Here is a 17,565-nt window from a genome sequence, read left to right as displayed (position 1 = left end):
TTTTTGTTTTTTTAATACCATTGAAATATTTTACATTTATTTCCAGACTTTTTAGAGAACAGACTATGACTTAATCTGCAGGTAATCATGGGTTTTATGTTTATCCCCATTTCAATACAGTGCATTTGTCTTGTTCTTACTTGAATTTTGCCAATTTTTGTTGTGCAGCATGGCTGAATTATGATGTTATAATGTGACTTTTAATGCACTAATTAGGCAATCAATGGACAAATAACAATGGGTGTTCTTTTGAAGACATTTTTTTTTAAATTTTAGATTTTACCTCTGGCTATATGTCTCTTTTGATAATAAACAATTCAATGATTTTTGTTAAACAACATGTTCAAGTTTTCATTTTTGTCCAATCTCCTTATGTATTGCAATCAGTGTCATAGCATGAGTCCTGCCAATGATAGGATACTGTTTTCAGGTAGAGAGGGGGACTTGCTAAGTAAATAAAATGCTAAAGAAGAAAGACAATAAATGGGGCTTGGGTGGGTAAGGGGATGCAAACTTTTTCATTATTCCTTCCTCTCCCTTTCTCATTCTTTCTATGCCACTGATGGGGAGGGATTATTCTCAGATAGAGAGGGCAGTAGGATGATGAAGAGAGAAAGATTGAAAATAGAGGACATATTTTGTTTGTAAGGAAGACATGTATAGTTGTTGTTTTTTTTAAGAGAAGAGGAGGGGCTTCAGAAAGCTACTAACTGATAAATCTGTGTATGATGATCAGAGGTTTTGGGTTTTTTTTGCTTTTCCCCCAATGTATATGAATTACATATAACAATTTTACCTTGAAATTGATAAGGTGCACATAGCATACGTTGACTGATGGAAAAGAAAAAATGACAGAAAAGTGCTGAATTAAATAATGCACAACCAGCTGTCGTCGGTACCCCTCCCCCCCCCCCCAAAAAAAGGGGAATTTTTCATATTTGTGTTCAGTTTGCAAGCTTGCAAAATATGAAGAATTATAAGTTGGTATTTGGAGGGAAAAAAACTACTGTCCCCATAGGCATGTCGATCTACTTTATCTGCTGGGGAAGGGGGGGGGGTGGCGAATAGTCATCAGAAGCATTCACTACACTGCATAGAAACTTATCCTGTGATTATATGGGGGGGGGGGGGAGGAGTGATGGGCTAACGGGCATCACAAGCGTTCAATGTATATGCAGGAATATAAATAAGATCTCATTTTATGATTTTTTTTTTTATTGTGGGGGGGGGGGCGGTGGGCAAACAGTTATCAGAAGCGTTCAATATATATGCAGTAATATAAATAGGATCTCATCTTATGATTTTTTTGGTTTTTATTGGTTGGGGGGGGGGGGGGCCGTGGGCAAACAGTTATCAGAAGCGTTCAATATATATGCAGTAATATAAAGAGGATCTCATCTTATGATTTTTTTTTTTTTTTTTGGTGGGGGGGGGGGGGGGACGGTGGGCAAACAGTTATCAGAAGCGTTCAATATATATGCAGTAATATGAAGAGGATCTCATCTTATGATTATGGGGGGGGGGGGGGGGACAAGCGTATAAACTGTGATTGGGTATGTATGATTAGGTCAACATCAATCTTTACAATGCTCAATTATTTGTTAATAAACGGAATGTTTAGAAAGGTCGATCAAATTTTAAAAGCACAAAGCACACATCACATAAAACAAAACAAACAAAATGTTTACCAACCATGAATTTTATTATCGAAAGTAAAGAAAGTTATCTTTTTATTGATACAGAAATTAGTGTACAGAGATATTGCACATGCGCAGTCGATTCCTATTTGATACAGAAGTCATTGCACGTCTAAAGATTACTGAAGCTGGCCATAGGAGGAACATTCATCTATCTTCTATCATAAATCTATATTTTCACGTACTTAGTAATATTTTTTTAAAAATAATGACAAATTCGTATTACTGAAACCACTGGATTGAAACAGAGATAGAAGCATTATATTATGCAGACTTTAGAAACAGAGAGAAAGATACAGCATTGCGTTGATTTAAACAAATTATTCAGTCCTAAAAGCCTCCAAAATTATTTTTCATTTGTGAAATAAATACATGTGTAAATCCATTTCAAAATTTGAAAATATCTATACCATCATCAAGGCTCCCTAAATTCTATAATTTTTAGGCAATAAAAAAAAAACGGGTACATTGACGACAACTCATTTACATGCCTGTTTCCTTAGAGACAAACAACGGCACCAAAAAAATGTACTACACATTTAAAGTGGTATCACCCCCTAAGTTATCTTAATCTGAAGTTTTGTGTAGATTTTTCATAATGTAACGAGTCCAGTTTTTATTCAGAAAACAGGAGAAAATTTCAATTCTTGATGCTTAATTCATAAAGCTTAAGGTGTTCTGTTCGTTATTATGACATAACAAATCATCCATTTTTTTTCTACGAGCAAAAATGTTGTAAGAGTAGATTTGATATCCCAAAGTTGGTCCTGTAATTTGGACAATTAGTAATCGTCAAAAATGGTCATGTCTGTGGATTATGGTCTTGCTATAAGGCACTTCTATTTACTTTTATTCTATTCATCGCACTAACAAGAACATACATTTGAGATATATCTACTAAGCATGCTTTCTTATTGCATCATTTTGTTCGATTATGTAAAGTTTACTCAATTAACTTCATCTAATATATTATAACAAAATACCAGTCCGTCCTAACTTTCCACTCTACGCCCCCCCCCCCACCCCCCTACTCAGCGTTATTTAGGGTACGAATATGCGTGTTCCCTCCTTTTGAAAACACCCCTTTAAGTCCGGTGTGTAAAGTTAATTTTGTGTACTACGAGCCGGACTTTGGTGCGTAAAAAGTACCCCTTTACCGGACATTTTGGTAACACGCATGCGGTCATGACGACCCCGGAGTGGGGGGGGGGGGGGGGGGGCGGGCTCTACGCACATCCATTTTCGGAAAACTTTGCCCATTACAGACAGGAGCAGTTAATGCTAGTGAATGGGGACTTCTTTATAGCTTACACATCTAAGAAAAATTAAATCAATATCGCAATTGTATCTATCACCATCTTAAAGAAGCTATCAGACATAGCTTAGTGTGTCCACATCAGTATTAGATAGCAGAATTTCTCTATACCTGTACCTTTTTCTCACGAATTACAATTGACATTGAACTTAACCTTTATGCTGTCTTATCTTACAATATACCAATTAATCTCTAAAATTCTGACGCTCTATTTGAAAACTGTAAAGCACTTTAAACATATCATGACGGTGTTGCGAATGTTTGCATCTCATTTTAAGATAATCGTCCTCATTTGGAGATATGCTGTCAGGTTTTGAAACTTATTTTTTTGAAATATTGAACACAAATATTATGAAAGTTTGCTTGGTTTTCCCATTTAAAACACAGGCGGAACAAGAAAATATACAGGAGAGAGTGACACATTATAACATTTGTAAAAAGTTTGTTCAATTATAGCATTCATTTCGATTTTCTTACATGTAAGTGATACAGGAATCAAAATGCAAATTATTTTAATCTGCTTATAATCATGACGATGATAATAGAGTAATTTATTTTATCCAATTTTATAAATAGTGGATATTTTAATACATGCATACATATTCAATGAATAAACTCATTGTTTTGTCCTAAGAATAATTAACTTTTTTTTTTCAACAATCCACAAACGTGCGTCGAAACGTGGGCAGAAAGATAATTTTGTGCCGTGTGAAATATTCAAATTAGGCACAACTGCCGAATTGATACAACTGCGCGATTCTGTACATATTATTAAGGCGTCATTAAATCAACCATGACACTAATTACCATAAATTCTGAACTATTTACAAATGCTTGCATTGCCTTATCCAGCTTTATGATATATTCTATTATTATATAATATTTACATATATCTAACTCTATAAAGTTATGCATAGTACGGAATTATAAATGTACATATGTATGCATGAATGTCTCATTTGCATAACAATGAGAAAGAGCAAGTAATCAAGGTTAAAGTTCATTTTCGCTGTATATTTCCCAAATTTATAAACCACAAGAAAGAAACAAGCTTACATGATTGAGATAATCATTTCGTAAAAGCTGTTAAAAATATCTTGTTTCTTTGTTTTTGTACATTGACATCCTTTTTTGAAATATTGTAATGTTACATTATGACTTTGTAGAGCTGCCATTCAGGCCTTCTATTATTTCGGCAGATTTTTACCCCATTCCCAAAATATCAATCATTTACAAGGTTAGTTATACCCCTCTTGGTAAATAGAATTAAAACAATTACAATTTGTATTTTACTCATTAACATGGGTATATGTTTACTTTATCAGGGGGAGGGGCAGCCAAACCAAATCTGTGGCAATGAAAGGATTAATAATGCTCACATCTGTAAATGGAATAATGAAATACATACAGATTGCCCCCCCCCTCCCCCTGATTACTATAATGCCCTTACATGATTTGTTCTCTGATAAAATGTCAATTATAAAGAAACAAAGACAGAATACAAGTACAGAAGCACTACACAATGGTCGGAAAAACAGTGAATGTTGGCAAAAATGTGCAGGTGCATATAATGACTGACTGCCATGAAACTACTGAAAGACATAACGTAGCCATACTCATTTATTGGGGAAGAGAATAACAAGAAAATATATAACCTCTTCGGCAGCACATTTTTCTATAGTATCTGTTTTGTATTTGTGTATTTTTTACAAGTTCTAAAGCACACCTAATCCAACTGGAATAGTTCAACAAATTGGGAAGAATGAAACAGATTGAAAAATAGTAATATGTAATAATATATATCAATTCAATAAACTTAAAGTTCAAAATAACAACATACAAATAGAAGCGATATTGATAAATCTTAAGAAATGCTATAGGCACACACAAAAAGTTTACATTTTCATGTACAATTATTGTCAATTGTCTGAAAAACACAGATTCACAACTCAATATCATGAAACAAAAATGATCATATCAAATTTATTTTCAATATCACTCCTCTAAGGGTCTTTTATACATAGTATGACATACACGGAATGTTTTTGATATACTTGAGCATCTATATGTAGTAAATAAATAGTTTCCAAGAAAAGCTGTACCACAATTTATTGTTGAATCCTCAGCTAACGCTCACAGGCATTGCAAAAAAAGGTGACACAGCCAACTATATCTTTCATTACAGTTCCTCTCATCTCAGCAGCACTTGCTTGCATTTGCAACACTCCTCTTAGTACAATTGAATCGTCCAAGCCTCATTTTATTCTTCCCTTCCATGACACTAGAAGGGAGAATTAAGAGGCAACCACCATATTTGGAATGGAATTGTCCATATCATTCCTGACTGTTTCGTCTTTCCCTATCAAGTAATACGTCATCAGTTCACCTTTACCTTTGACCTTTACGAGTCCACGCTTTTCAAATTTGAAGCCGTATCTCTTCAGGATGTTCATACATGCTTCCACAACCTGGTGAGATATTGAGAGAAATGGAAAATCAGAAATTATTTGCACAGCCAAGTTTTTTAAATTCCTTCACACACAAGAAACATCTATTCAATTACCAAATATTCTTTCTCCAAAATGTCTTTCATATTATCTTAAACAGATATCACCATGATCACAATTTCTAAATAGAAAAAAGACTATTTCTAATAATACCAAATGTTAAATACAATATTATTGTAAATGCTGAGGTTTAAGCCCTGTTTTCATGGCATTATTTCACAGTTTAAAATGAGGCCTAAAAAAAAAAGATGTGGTATTTTCCCTTTGCGACCGACCCAAAATCTTGAAATCTAATACGGTCGGCTTTTTAAAAAAGTTAGTTTTTTACCGATTTTTTTAGAAAAAAATGTAGAAAAGAATTCAAAACTAAATATCAGCCCAAAGAGGGAGTAAAAAAAAAAGATTTCCGACTGACTGACCCATGTTTTGGCACCTAAAGGGCAGTACAACATCTTTTTTTAGACCTAAAGTTACCTGAATTTTTCCTGGTTGTCCCGTGCTCTCCATCCTACTGGAAACATTGACAGTATTTCCCCAGATATCATAGTGAGGTTTGGTTGCTCCGATCACTCCGGCTAAAATAGGCCCGTGGTTGATACCTGGATCGGAGGAAGACAGACAGACACATCATTACCAATTTCAAAGTATTTTCTACTCGGGGACCTAGAGAAGATATGTGGGGTGTGACAGAAACTTTTAGAATGTCTAAAGCGGTTTTTGTGTGTGTAAAACAAGTACAATACCCCCAAAAGAGCGTGTGAAAGAACATATAATTTGGGAAATGCTAAGACTTTTTACTTTTGGTATTGCCTAAACAATCAATCGAGGAAAGCTTATCAATTCCCTGGTATTGTTAACCCTAGTTAAGTGATTTGTTCAAACGGGGGAAATAGCGTGGGCAAAATTGCATTTTTCTGAATAGTAAAGGTTTAATCTGTATGCAAGACAAGCCAACAGATGGATAGAACTTCACTTTTATCTACTCAAAATATCCTCACATTGACAGGATATTTGTATGTCTGCTATATAAATATCTTATAATATTTACCCGACTCTAGAAAAATAGCAACATTTTCGCCCCTTCCCTTTTCAACACAGAGTTAAGGAGATGAAAATAACTGTTATAAGAACAATAAAAAAGTAGCAGTGTATTTTGTTCATGAAAATACATGACTGCAAAATATATTCTATTCTTTAATTCATATAATGAACAACTGCTAACCTATTTTGAGCATGAAGTTATTAAAGCTCTGTGCGTTGATGGTATCCAGTGTATTGCGCATTGAGAAGGCTAGATCGACCAGGTCAGCTAGATGCTGCCATCTCTCCATGTCATCACGGTAGTGAATCTCTTCCGGGTTAGGAAACACTCCAGATGCTGCCATGTAAGTACTGTTGATGGTCTTGATCTTGAGAATGGACTTGAACCGTGGCTCATTGAGAAGCTGAGGGGAAAAGAGAGAAAAAACGTTAAGAGGTTTTTTTCAAAAATTATGAATGCTTCAAAAAAGTTCAGATCCGGGGCTTTCCTCATAAGCCTACTACTTTCATATATTTAGTAAAGAGAACAACAACAAATTCAACTAACAAAACACGTGGCTAACGTTTATATCATATCAGTATCGTTTGGGATACTATGTGGCTAGAATGTCAGAAAAAATGTTGAATTCTGTAACCAGGATATTTCAAAATTCGTTTTATTGTAAAAATTAAGAAACAAAATTAGAAACACAAAACGTTTGAATCGAGAGTTCAATACCCCTATCTGATTGCTACAATTAAACAAGGCTTTTGATAATAACACTAAAACAAATATACAATTATATAAAACAAATTATGATAGATAAATATATATATAGTAGATTATATATAAATAGATCAAAACCACATCTGATTCATACTATTTCATAAATTCCAACAGGCAATGAGATCAAAGGTTCTTACATCATCGAAATCACTGATGATTTCGTTGAGGAATCGAAGGCATTCAGTGCCCTGGTTGTTGATCGCATCTTCAGAGTAGAAGTCAGAAAAGTTTGGCATAGATGCAAACATAACACCAGACTCTGTGTAGCTCTGAGCATACAGTTCCTGGGAATAATAAAGAACACAAAATGAAAGTACTAATTTTAGTACAGTGTAGCATGGTTGTTTGGTTTCATCTTTGTATATGTTTCAACGCACCTAGGAATGTTCTGACAACCATAATGTTCTGATGCCCCTATTTGCCGATAACTCAATGTTCGATTATTCCGACGCCCCTATGGTAAAAGCCCAGTGTCCGCCAATCCCACTTTCCAACAATAATGACGTTCCGACACCTGTATGTTCCGCCTGACAAGTATGTGTTTCAATTCTCCTATTAAGGTTTAAGGCACCATACATTGAAATACCATTGGATATACCACCGGTGCCACCAGACCAATTGAAACCAAACAAACACAAACCAGCGAAGTAACATAGATCACAATGAGTCCCTTCAGTCAGTCACTGAGTCATGGTTTGCAACCACTGCCACCAATTGCATACCAGTGGAATCAAATCAATAGCAGGTGCCCTGAGCCGATATACATGACTCCCTTATAGATTTATATAGTAAATAATAAAATCAGTTCTGATTTAACTAATTTACCACAATAAATCATATGTATCTACCTATTATTATATATTCCTCCAGACAAAGCAGTCATCGGAAAAATACCCCTAGGCCAAATTCGGTAATGTTGCTCAGCACTTTTTGAAAAAAAGTAAACGGCCTTCACAAGACGGAGCATGATTACAATATCACTGAAACTTCGATAAACTACCATTACATCTTAAGTTCCTTAACTTTGCAGCTAGACTCCTTACCTCCTCACTCTTCTTACTGCCTAAGAAATGTTTAGCCACATGTTCAGGCATGATGTTCAGGACCAGGTTCTCGTTCTTGACTCGCATTCTCCCCACCTCTTCCTTCTGTTCTTTCGCTTCTGTCTTCCAGTAAAACAGCAGCCGTGACGTTACCTCAAGCTGGCGAAATAGAGAGTAAAGATAGATTAAAAGGGGTGTAATACAGAAAATTTCAATGGGACGTTTTACATTTTCAACCCTTAATTGACAATTTTAGACCAATTCTTTGAGTACTTACGTGAGAATTAAAATAGATGAGAGCAGCTGCGACAACAACAAGCTGGACGGTGTTAGCTATCCGACTAGCTACTTCATTGTGATCTCTGTGAAGAAATTAAACACCAAGAATTTCATTTCAGTAACAAGCTAAAATAGCAATAATAGTTTCAGATTTTAAACCAATCAAGGCGTTATGTGGTTAACTGCCACAGTGATTAGTTGATACATCGATCAAAAAATATGGATTATCTAATAGAAAACCATTCATGAACGTTGCCCTCATCATTACCGTCACTATGACTATCATATTTATCATCATTATCACCCTATTATCACCATATCATCATCATCAGCATTTATTAATATTATTTTCTTTTTTTTATCATTAACAGCATCGTCAACATCACTACCATCATCAATATCATCCTCGTCATAATCGTCCTAATTTTGATCATCAACATCATCATTGTCATTGCATCATCATTATCATCATCATCATCATCAACATAATCATCATCTTCATCATCATCATCAACATAATCATCATCTTCATCATCCCCATCAGTATTACCATGATCATAAGCATCATTATCAACAATTCACAACCATCACCATTACCATGCCATCATTATCATACAATCATCATCTTATCATCAAAATATTCCTCCTCCTTATCATCTATATCATAATCATCATCTACATCACCATCATCTTCATTACCATGCCTCATTGTTGTCACTTTTCAAACACACATCATCCCCATCGTCATCCTTTACACAACACCTTCACCAAGATCATCTTTGCCATCAATAGTGTGTGTGTGCTAAATATTGTCTTACGTGGATGGCATGCTATCCTCAAGGAAGTCATCAGGGCGGTTGTAGAGGATGGGTTTGATGACATTCATGAGGATGCAATAGAATGCAGTAATGATGATGGTGAGGAGAAACTTAACAATGTGAGTGATCTGGAACATGGTGGTTATTACAGCCTGCAAAGAGAGGTAGAGAGAAAAAAGAAATCTATTGAATTACACCGGGAATTACAGTTGAACATTTGAAAAAGGGCATCATTGTGCACCGTTATACCAACTTTACAATGTGATGAATTCAAAGGGTTAGTTGTCAAATGATGCATTTATGCATACCATCATCAATAGATCAATTATATAATTGATAGCCACTTTCTCAGTAAAAAAATAAAACCCTCAGTGATTATTAACTCCTTGCATGCCGTAGGTCAATATCATGAAGCATCTTTTCCCCCTCAAATAACATTTGAGCTATTTTTTTCTTCAAATTTTGAAATAATTATTTTTCAAATTTGAACAAAAGAACAGCATTTGAGTTATTTAATTCATAATATTCTTTATAAAAAGACTCTGTCAGTCAATCCTTCTACAATATTTTTCCAAAAGAAATATATATTCTAATGAGCCACAAAATGTATATTTACTCACGATGAACTAAGAATCGGCTAAAATTTTAGTACGTTTGATATGAACAAATACGTTATAAGAAAGGCTTTTGCGAGAGTCTATTGTTTTAGTATTACTTACCATGACAAGTAGTAGCATATAATTGAAGTAGTGTGGATTCAAACAACGAAGATCTCTTGGACTGAGATTGGTGACATTATCAGATGACTCATCAACGCATGTCAACTGCAGAAAGAAAAAAAACAAAAACAAAAACATGGAGAGTATGATTCTATGTAATGTATCACTTACAACATATGACCTCTTCCATTTCTTTCATTCAATAATGAAGAATCTCTTGGCATAGTAATAAAATAATATTATCGATACCACAAAGAACCAACATTCAACGGTCGAATCAAGAGATTTTCATTTCAGAATTAAATTAATAGAAAAAAGTTGTTTGTTGTATGACAAACATCTTTGTTTGTTAAGACAATATTTAGCACAAGCAGGCTGGATGTTTCAGGCGAAGATGACGATGGACCCATTCCACAGAAGTGAGATCTTGTCAACAAAAGAACAGAAGACAATCAGAAATTATTGGGAAAACTCGTTGCACATTAACTGCACAAGATTAAAAGACAAAGATTGCATTAAAATACATAAAATAAAAGTATAAATTATTTGATAAGCAGAGAGAAAACAAATCAAGGCTGAAGAATGTAATAATTTAGGTAATGGGTAGAGATTTTTTTTTAATGAAGAATCAAATTACAGGTCATTCTAAACGAGGGTGAGATAATAGGCCAATGAGAAAAGTAGAAGAGTCTGTTTAGTATCATGGGGTGAGTGTAAAAAATGACCCAGAATATAATGCATAGTATTCATGATGGATTTAAAATGGGAAATTAATAGCATTGAGAGATTGGTAACGTAGGCTGATAGAAAACAAGAAGAGGAGTATGTTTATAATGTATGTTGAAGATAGTAAGATGATATCTCATTCATGTGAAGAAATATGGAAGTATAATATATGAGGCCACCCAAAGGAAACAGAAAAAGTGGCCACTGTAGACAGATGGCCTTTATAGAGAGGTGGCCACTAAGACAGGTTTAACTGTACTTTACTGGTATCATTAATAACTCAATACCGAATTGCAGGTGATGGAATTTCAGTAATCTCAAAGACCAGTAATAGAGGAGCCATAGCATATAACACTGAGTTCCTATAGGAAATATATTTATTCAGATGGTCATATCTCAGCCAAAACTTTTGGACATTTGGACATTATTTTTTATGCTCTTTCCGAAAATGAAAAAAAAATTGAGAAATTCTAAAAATAGATTTTTGATGACATCACAGCTTTGGTAATCTATTCTTTTAAACTGAGACATGTGAGGGCGATCTACTTACCACGTCTGCAATATCCGTTACAGACACCAAGGCAATGATGAAGGTTGCACACATAATCCTTGCCCATGGCGTGCGCTCAACAAACGTTGCCAATTTGATGAGAATGGATGGATAGCTTTTCTTGAAGCTCGGTGCAAGAGAGACATAGGTTATGATGGAGAGAACGACGAAACACACACAGAAAGTTGCGATGCTTATTGCAGTTCTGGAAAAATCGGGGAGAAATGGATTTGAAGAAAAAAAACTGAATAAATTTCCTCGTTAAGTATACCTTTTCACAATCATTAGTTCCCTTAAACATCACCAATGCAGGAGAAAATCTATGTTCTTGAAGAGACTTCAAAGAATGCTTAACCCTTACGAATATAGACTTACATGACACGAATAAGGGCGCGTTCATGCTTGATTTTGACGGCCAGAATCAGGCATCTGTTACGCGTTTAGTTTAAAACACGATTGCGTTCATGCTCACTTTTGTAGAATCACCGAAAAACGGCGATCACGATCGCCGATCGTAAACTCACAAAAAGATGCGTTTACAATTTGTAAACGCGTTTAAATGGGGTCAACGCACTGACCTCTAGTGGGTCTACGTAGCATGTGCACACAGGTTTGCGAATCCAGCTGAAGGCCACCCAAGGAGAATTGCCTGGAGAAGTGAGCATGAACAGTGCACAGTGGAACTGCGATTACGATGAGCGTTTACGATGAGCGTTACAAATCGCTCATTCTGCCTTCAAAATCAAGCATGAACGCGCCCTTAGAAAACCTATCCAAAAAGAATATCAAGTTTAGAATTTTGTTTTAAATCCACTTGCAAGAAACTAGCTTTCAATATTGGTACATTGGTATGACTTTATGGAGGGGAGGGTAATAGACGAACAGGGGAATAATTCTTTTCTTGAGGCATCATGCAAATATAACACGCCTATATTTTGTTACAACGATAAGGGCAAAAACTTGATTTAATTTGCCATAATTATGGTAGGGCTAAACAAATCATTTGGAATCGGGTCTTCATTTATTTCACTCCAGGTTTACAAAATAAAATGCTCCTTTAGTCAAGTTCTAATCAATTCATGCAAACCAATATGAATCAGAAAGAAAATGCTAATGACCAAAGAAGAGAGGAAATGATTAATAACGTCCTTTGGCAAGGTATTGATCTACATTTGCCACTCCATACCCAGGTGAGAAATGGGGACCTGGTAGGATGATGAATGCCTTTGCGTTAGTAACTGCCATATGCCCTCACAGTGACCATAGGATTGGAATACTCCCCAGGCCCCGGGAATTAAAGATGGTGCACACTGTGCGTGAGTGAATACGATGACAGGGGCAATAATATCTGTAAAGCACTTATTTCGTATTTAGCTTGTTATAAATCCAGAATAATATTATTATTCAAAGACTTACCTTGGTAACATTAGAAGTTGTACTAAGAATACAAAGAATACAACGACGAGGGCACTAGATATACCGGCAGCGCTCATCCGATCTTTTCCTTGTTGGAAACGAGATTCCATTGCTTTATCCTTGAAACGCAGTAACAAGAAGTACATCTTCTCACCGAGTTTCCTGGAGAAAAAAAAACATTAACCTCAATTAAAATCATCTGGATGGGGCTATTACATGACAACATAAGGTGTTTGAAACTTATGTGTTTATGACCATTCTGATCAAGCAAATTGCATCTCTTACATCTATGTTCTTATTATGACGGGAAAGAGCCGAATCAGGTTTCGTCATAATGTTTGAATCGTTAGCATCTGCTATTACCTGAATCATAGGACATGATGAAACACACTCTGTTAATGAGTTTCAAAGCCAAATACACCGTAACTTTAATACATGTGTCATTAACTGAGGAATCCCATTACAGTCACGTGTTCATTTTGGGTTGGGTGGGGAAAACAAATCTAAAAACATTTACATTTACTTGAAAGTTGAAAAACAAGAAAATAGACCTAGACTATCACTACTCATTGGAGAATTTTTGTTGTTGATTATGTTGGTAAGAAATGTTTGATATCTCTATTTCAAGATTGTTCAAAGATGCTTGAAAACGTCCATATCCTGATTATTTAAAAACAAAGAAATCTTAGAGAGGAAAAAGGGGAGGCCGGTTTTTAATACTACTGATCATACTTACGTATTGCTTTCCCTCTCTGCAATTGCTTCATCAAGTTTCTGGTTTTCATCCTTTTGTTCCTCCCGCTCCTCTACTTCCGGTTCAAAAGAAACTGTTTTGTTCTTATCCTTGAACTGGTTTTCCTTTTCCATCTTGACAACAAAGGGGAAAACATAAAGTAAGTTTATTTTCTACAAACGTGAATAAGATATATTTATTCTCATAGTCATCTATCGTTATTGGCACTCTTGACATTATTACAGGCAGAAAAGTTAAGATTATCTGACAATATTCGTCTCATAACAGTTTGGGCGCTACATGACGGAATATCAAAGCAATACAGACAGCAAGAAAAGATGATAAGACCTTGACTTATATGACTCAATATGACTAAATCGACGTGCATTGGCAAAACAGTATAATAAAATGAAAAACTATTGATTGAAGATAAATGTTTCCTTTCAAAGCAAGAAATCAACAATTTATTAATGTACATTTTCGAAAAATATATAGGTTTCTTGAACTTTATACCTCGTCTTTCTTGATCTTATCAAAGTTTTCAGGCACACTTTCCATGGCAGGACCATCTGTGTCTTCCACTGAATCCAGGTGACCATTCAGATCTAGTCCTCCCGTACTCAAAGGCTGGTTATAAAAAACATGGAGGGTAACATAGTTCAATTCAAGGTATCTTTACAGTAATCTATTCACATTTGATAAATGTAAAGTGAGGATAGTTTCCTCATAAGTGAGATCATTGTGATTGCATGAGCAGATCACGAAAGATTTAGAGGCTTTCAATTATCATGACCACTGATAATAAAAACAATGTTTTAAAGTCCACTCCAAATTCTATTAAGTTAAACCGAAAATGGAATTTCTTTTTGCCCAATTGATCTTTTGGTATGTCATCGAAGCGAGTAACTTGCAGAGAACAATGAGATAATAGACATGGTCAAAGTTGAGATAACAAAGGCCCTCTCGTCCGATGAATTTATATCGACAATAGTTAACAAGGTCTACAATAAATTTAAAGAGAAGATGACGCAAGAAGTGTACAGTGCGGTGAAACTTGATCTCGAGGGTCAAGAAAAGGAGATACAATCACTGGAAAAGAAAATCAACCACCTAAACAGTATGGTCAGAAAACTTGAAATAGTGTATGAGGAAGCTGAACAATACAGCCGTCGCAACTGTTTACGGATATATGGAATACCGAAAGTGCAAACGAGAACACCGACAACATCGTCATGGATGTCATCAACAACAAGCTGAAACTCGGTATGCCTCCACACATCATCGACAGAAGTCATAGGATTCAGCCCAGGCCTCTAGTTGATAGTTCTTCAGACTCGCAGTGATCAACCCCCAAGCCAATCATTGTCAAGTTTGTGAGATATAACGATCGCCAACAAGTATACAATGCCCGGAAAGACTTGATGAAAACTGCTAAGAAGATCTTCATACGAGAGAGCTTGACATCGAAGAGGCAGCAACTTGTCAATGAACTGGTAAGACATGACTCGGTAAAGAGAGTCTGGACCCAGGATGGAAACATTCGTGTGTTGACTGTCGAAAATGCTAAACGCACGGTGAGGAGCATCCAAGATCTTGAAAATGCAAGGTCATAGTTTCGTTTCTTGTATTATACGTAGGTTTTTTAATCATTGACTATGTTACTTAAATGTCTGCCGAAAATTCAGTATACTTATCACCTTTACGTGCAGCCACCCATAATCTGAAATATCCATGTTTGTCTTGTTCTAAAGAAGTTAAAACCAATCAAAATGCTCTATTACACATATCTTGCAAACGATGGGCCCACTTGGTATGTTCAAGGGTGACTCGTGAAACTTTTACCTCTGATACGAACTGGACACGTGCCCCTTGTCAATTCGATGAACTGCCAACAAATGCATGTATTGATATTGGTATTGATATCGAGTTTGGTTTACCACATCAAAGTGAACCTGCTATGTATAATTATAACAGTATCGACGATGTTTTCACGAAAGTTAATTCGTTTTCTGCCATCATTATTGCCCATCTTAACATTATGTTCATTGTTGAAAAATATTGACGAAGTGCGCAATATGTTGTGCAAGAAAACATCCAAATCTTGTGTCCATGTGAAACAAGGTTATTAGACTCTTCTGTGTCTGATAGTGAGATTGATGTTGAAGGATTTAGAGCTATTAGAGCAGATAGAAACCGAAATAGAGGTGGAATTTTGATATACATGAAAGAAAATATTTTGTTCAACATAAAACATGATTTGACCCTTGACGGTTTGGAATTAATGTGTGTTGAGATATGTATCCATAAACAGAAACCCTTTCTTATTGTGTATTGGTACACACCACCTAACTCACATGCCCGAATTCACAAAGGAGGTTTGTCGACAAACCTCCTTTTGTTTCGACAAACCTCCTTTTGTTTTTTACAAACCAGGGGGTGTTTCATAAAGATGTTCGTAAGTTACGCACGACTTTACGCACGACTGGAACATGTTCTTGGGTGCTAATCAGATTCTCAATCATTTACATGTAGCACAATAACATATCTCCGTATAAATGACGTACATAAACCTCGTTTTGTCGACAAACCTCCTTTGTGAATTCGGGCCATAGAGTGCAGTGTTTGACTTGCTTGATAGCGTACTTCAGCCTATAGAATCATTGTCTAAAGATTTCATTCTCTTGGGAGATCTAAATTGTGATATTGTTAAACAGTCTCCCTCTTACCAAACAAAGCGATTGTTCAGCTTAGTAGAGGAATACGATTTAAAACAACTTGTTGAAAAACCGACGAGAGTAACACAAACATCTGCCACTCTGATAGATGTTTTATACTCCTCAAATCATAAAAAGATCACTTTTTGTGATGTCGTTCCATTAGGCATGAGTGATCACTACATGATAATCTGCTCCTTGGGAAAGCAAAAATCTCCCACTGTGTTTGTCATAAGTTTGTTTATTCAAGAAATCTGAAGAAAATGAATTTAAGTGATTTTTCGAATGATTTGAGCAGTGAATGTTGGCAAAACGTCCTTTTAGAAACTGATGCTAATAGTGCCTATGAAATATGGTGATGACAATTTTGTTCCGTACTGGATAAACATGAACCTCTTAGAAAAAAAAGAGTGCGACAAAAAGAAACGCCATGGATAAATTACGACATATTAAATAAAATAGGATAAAGAAATAAAACGAAAACCCGTGCTAAATTTTCAAAATCAGACGAAGACTGGAAATCGTATCGAAAACTGAGAAATAGTGACCGATATGATAAGAAAGGCAAAAAGGTCATATATCTCTGAAAGTATTTTAAATAACAAGGGAAATTGTGCTGCAATGTGGAAATCTTTACGATGTATGCTGCCAAATAAAAAGAATATGAAAGTGATTCAAAAGTAGTTGTCCATAAATGGTGAAGATATTTTTGGATTTAAGGAAATTGCTACAGCTTAAATAATAACTTTGTTGACATGGCAGCAAATCGTAAACAAAAGTTTACCTTTGGTGATGATTTAGAGCAATATCTGACCACAGTACCAACCACGTTCAGTTTTAAACCGATTTCCTGTCAAGATGTTCAGAAACATATAAATAAAATTGCAAAAAACAAGGCCACTGGCCTGGATCAAATTCCAGCCGGTGTAATTAAAGATGCTATAGACTACATTATTGTGCCATTGACGCATATTGTCAATATTTCTCTGTGTACTGGTAAAATCCCTGTTGCGTGGAAAAAGGCCCGTGTAACGCCGATTTTCAAGAGTGGTGACGTAACAAATCCGTCGAACTACAGACCGATCTCGGTCCTCCCGGTATTGTCTAAAGTATTAGAAAAGATTATTTATTTATTTATTTATTTTGCATCAAAAGAGTAAGCAGAGTTAGAAACAACTATAAACAGAGATTTAAAGTTGATTTCTACATGGTTTTCAAATAATGAATTGCTGATCAATCTC

The 17,565-nt window shown here is 35.4% G+C and overlaps 1 protein-coding gene across 1 annotated transcript in view; it reads right to left on the bottom strand.

The window, feature by feature from the left end:
* Nucleotides 1-4,116: 4,116 nt before the first annotated feature.
* Nucleotides 4,117-17,565, bottom strand: part of LOC115919803 (adenylate cyclase type 3-like) — a 62,732-nt gene continuing 49,283 nt past the window's right edge. The window contains exons 9-20 of the mRNA XM_030974053.1: nucleotides 14,124-14,237; nucleotides 13,614-13,744; nucleotides 12,878-13,039; nucleotides 11,462-11,666; nucleotides 10,186-10,290; nucleotides 9,467-9,618; nucleotides 8,647-8,731; nucleotides 8,370-8,528; nucleotides 7,464-7,610; nucleotides 6,742-6,964; nucleotides 5,994-6,118; nucleotides 4,117-5,480 (exon numbers count right to left, since the gene is read on the bottom strand). Of these exons, the coding sequence (XP_030829913.1) occupies nucleotides 5,307-5,480; nucleotides 5,994-6,118; nucleotides 6,742-6,964; nucleotides 7,464-7,610; nucleotides 8,370-8,528; nucleotides 8,647-8,731; nucleotides 9,467-9,618; nucleotides 10,186-10,290; nucleotides 11,462-11,666; nucleotides 12,878-13,039; nucleotides 13,614-13,744; nucleotides 14,124-14,237 (1,782 nt within the window). The 3' untranslated portion in view covers nucleotides 4,117-5,306. The remainder of the gene's footprint in view (nucleotides 5,481-5,993; nucleotides 6,119-6,741; nucleotides 6,965-7,463; nucleotides 7,611-8,369; nucleotides 8,529-8,646; nucleotides 8,732-9,466; nucleotides 9,619-10,185; nucleotides 10,291-11,461; nucleotides 11,667-12,877; nucleotides 13,040-13,613; nucleotides 13,745-14,123; nucleotides 14,238-17,565) is intronic.

The sequence above is a fragment of the Strongylocentrotus purpuratus genome, unplaced genomic scaffold (genome assembly GCF_000002235.5).
Source record: "Strongylocentrotus purpuratus isolate Spur 01 unplaced genomic scaffold, Spur_5.0 spur5_scaffold_7, whole genome shotgun sequence".
In the NCBI taxonomy this organism is placed as follows: Eukaryota; Metazoa; Echinodermata; class Echinoidea; order Camarodonta; family Strongylocentrotidae; genus Strongylocentrotus; species Strongylocentrotus purpuratus.
The sequence above is the reverse complement of the archived record's forward strand: the minus strand, read 5'-3'. Positions and strand labels throughout refer to the sequence as shown.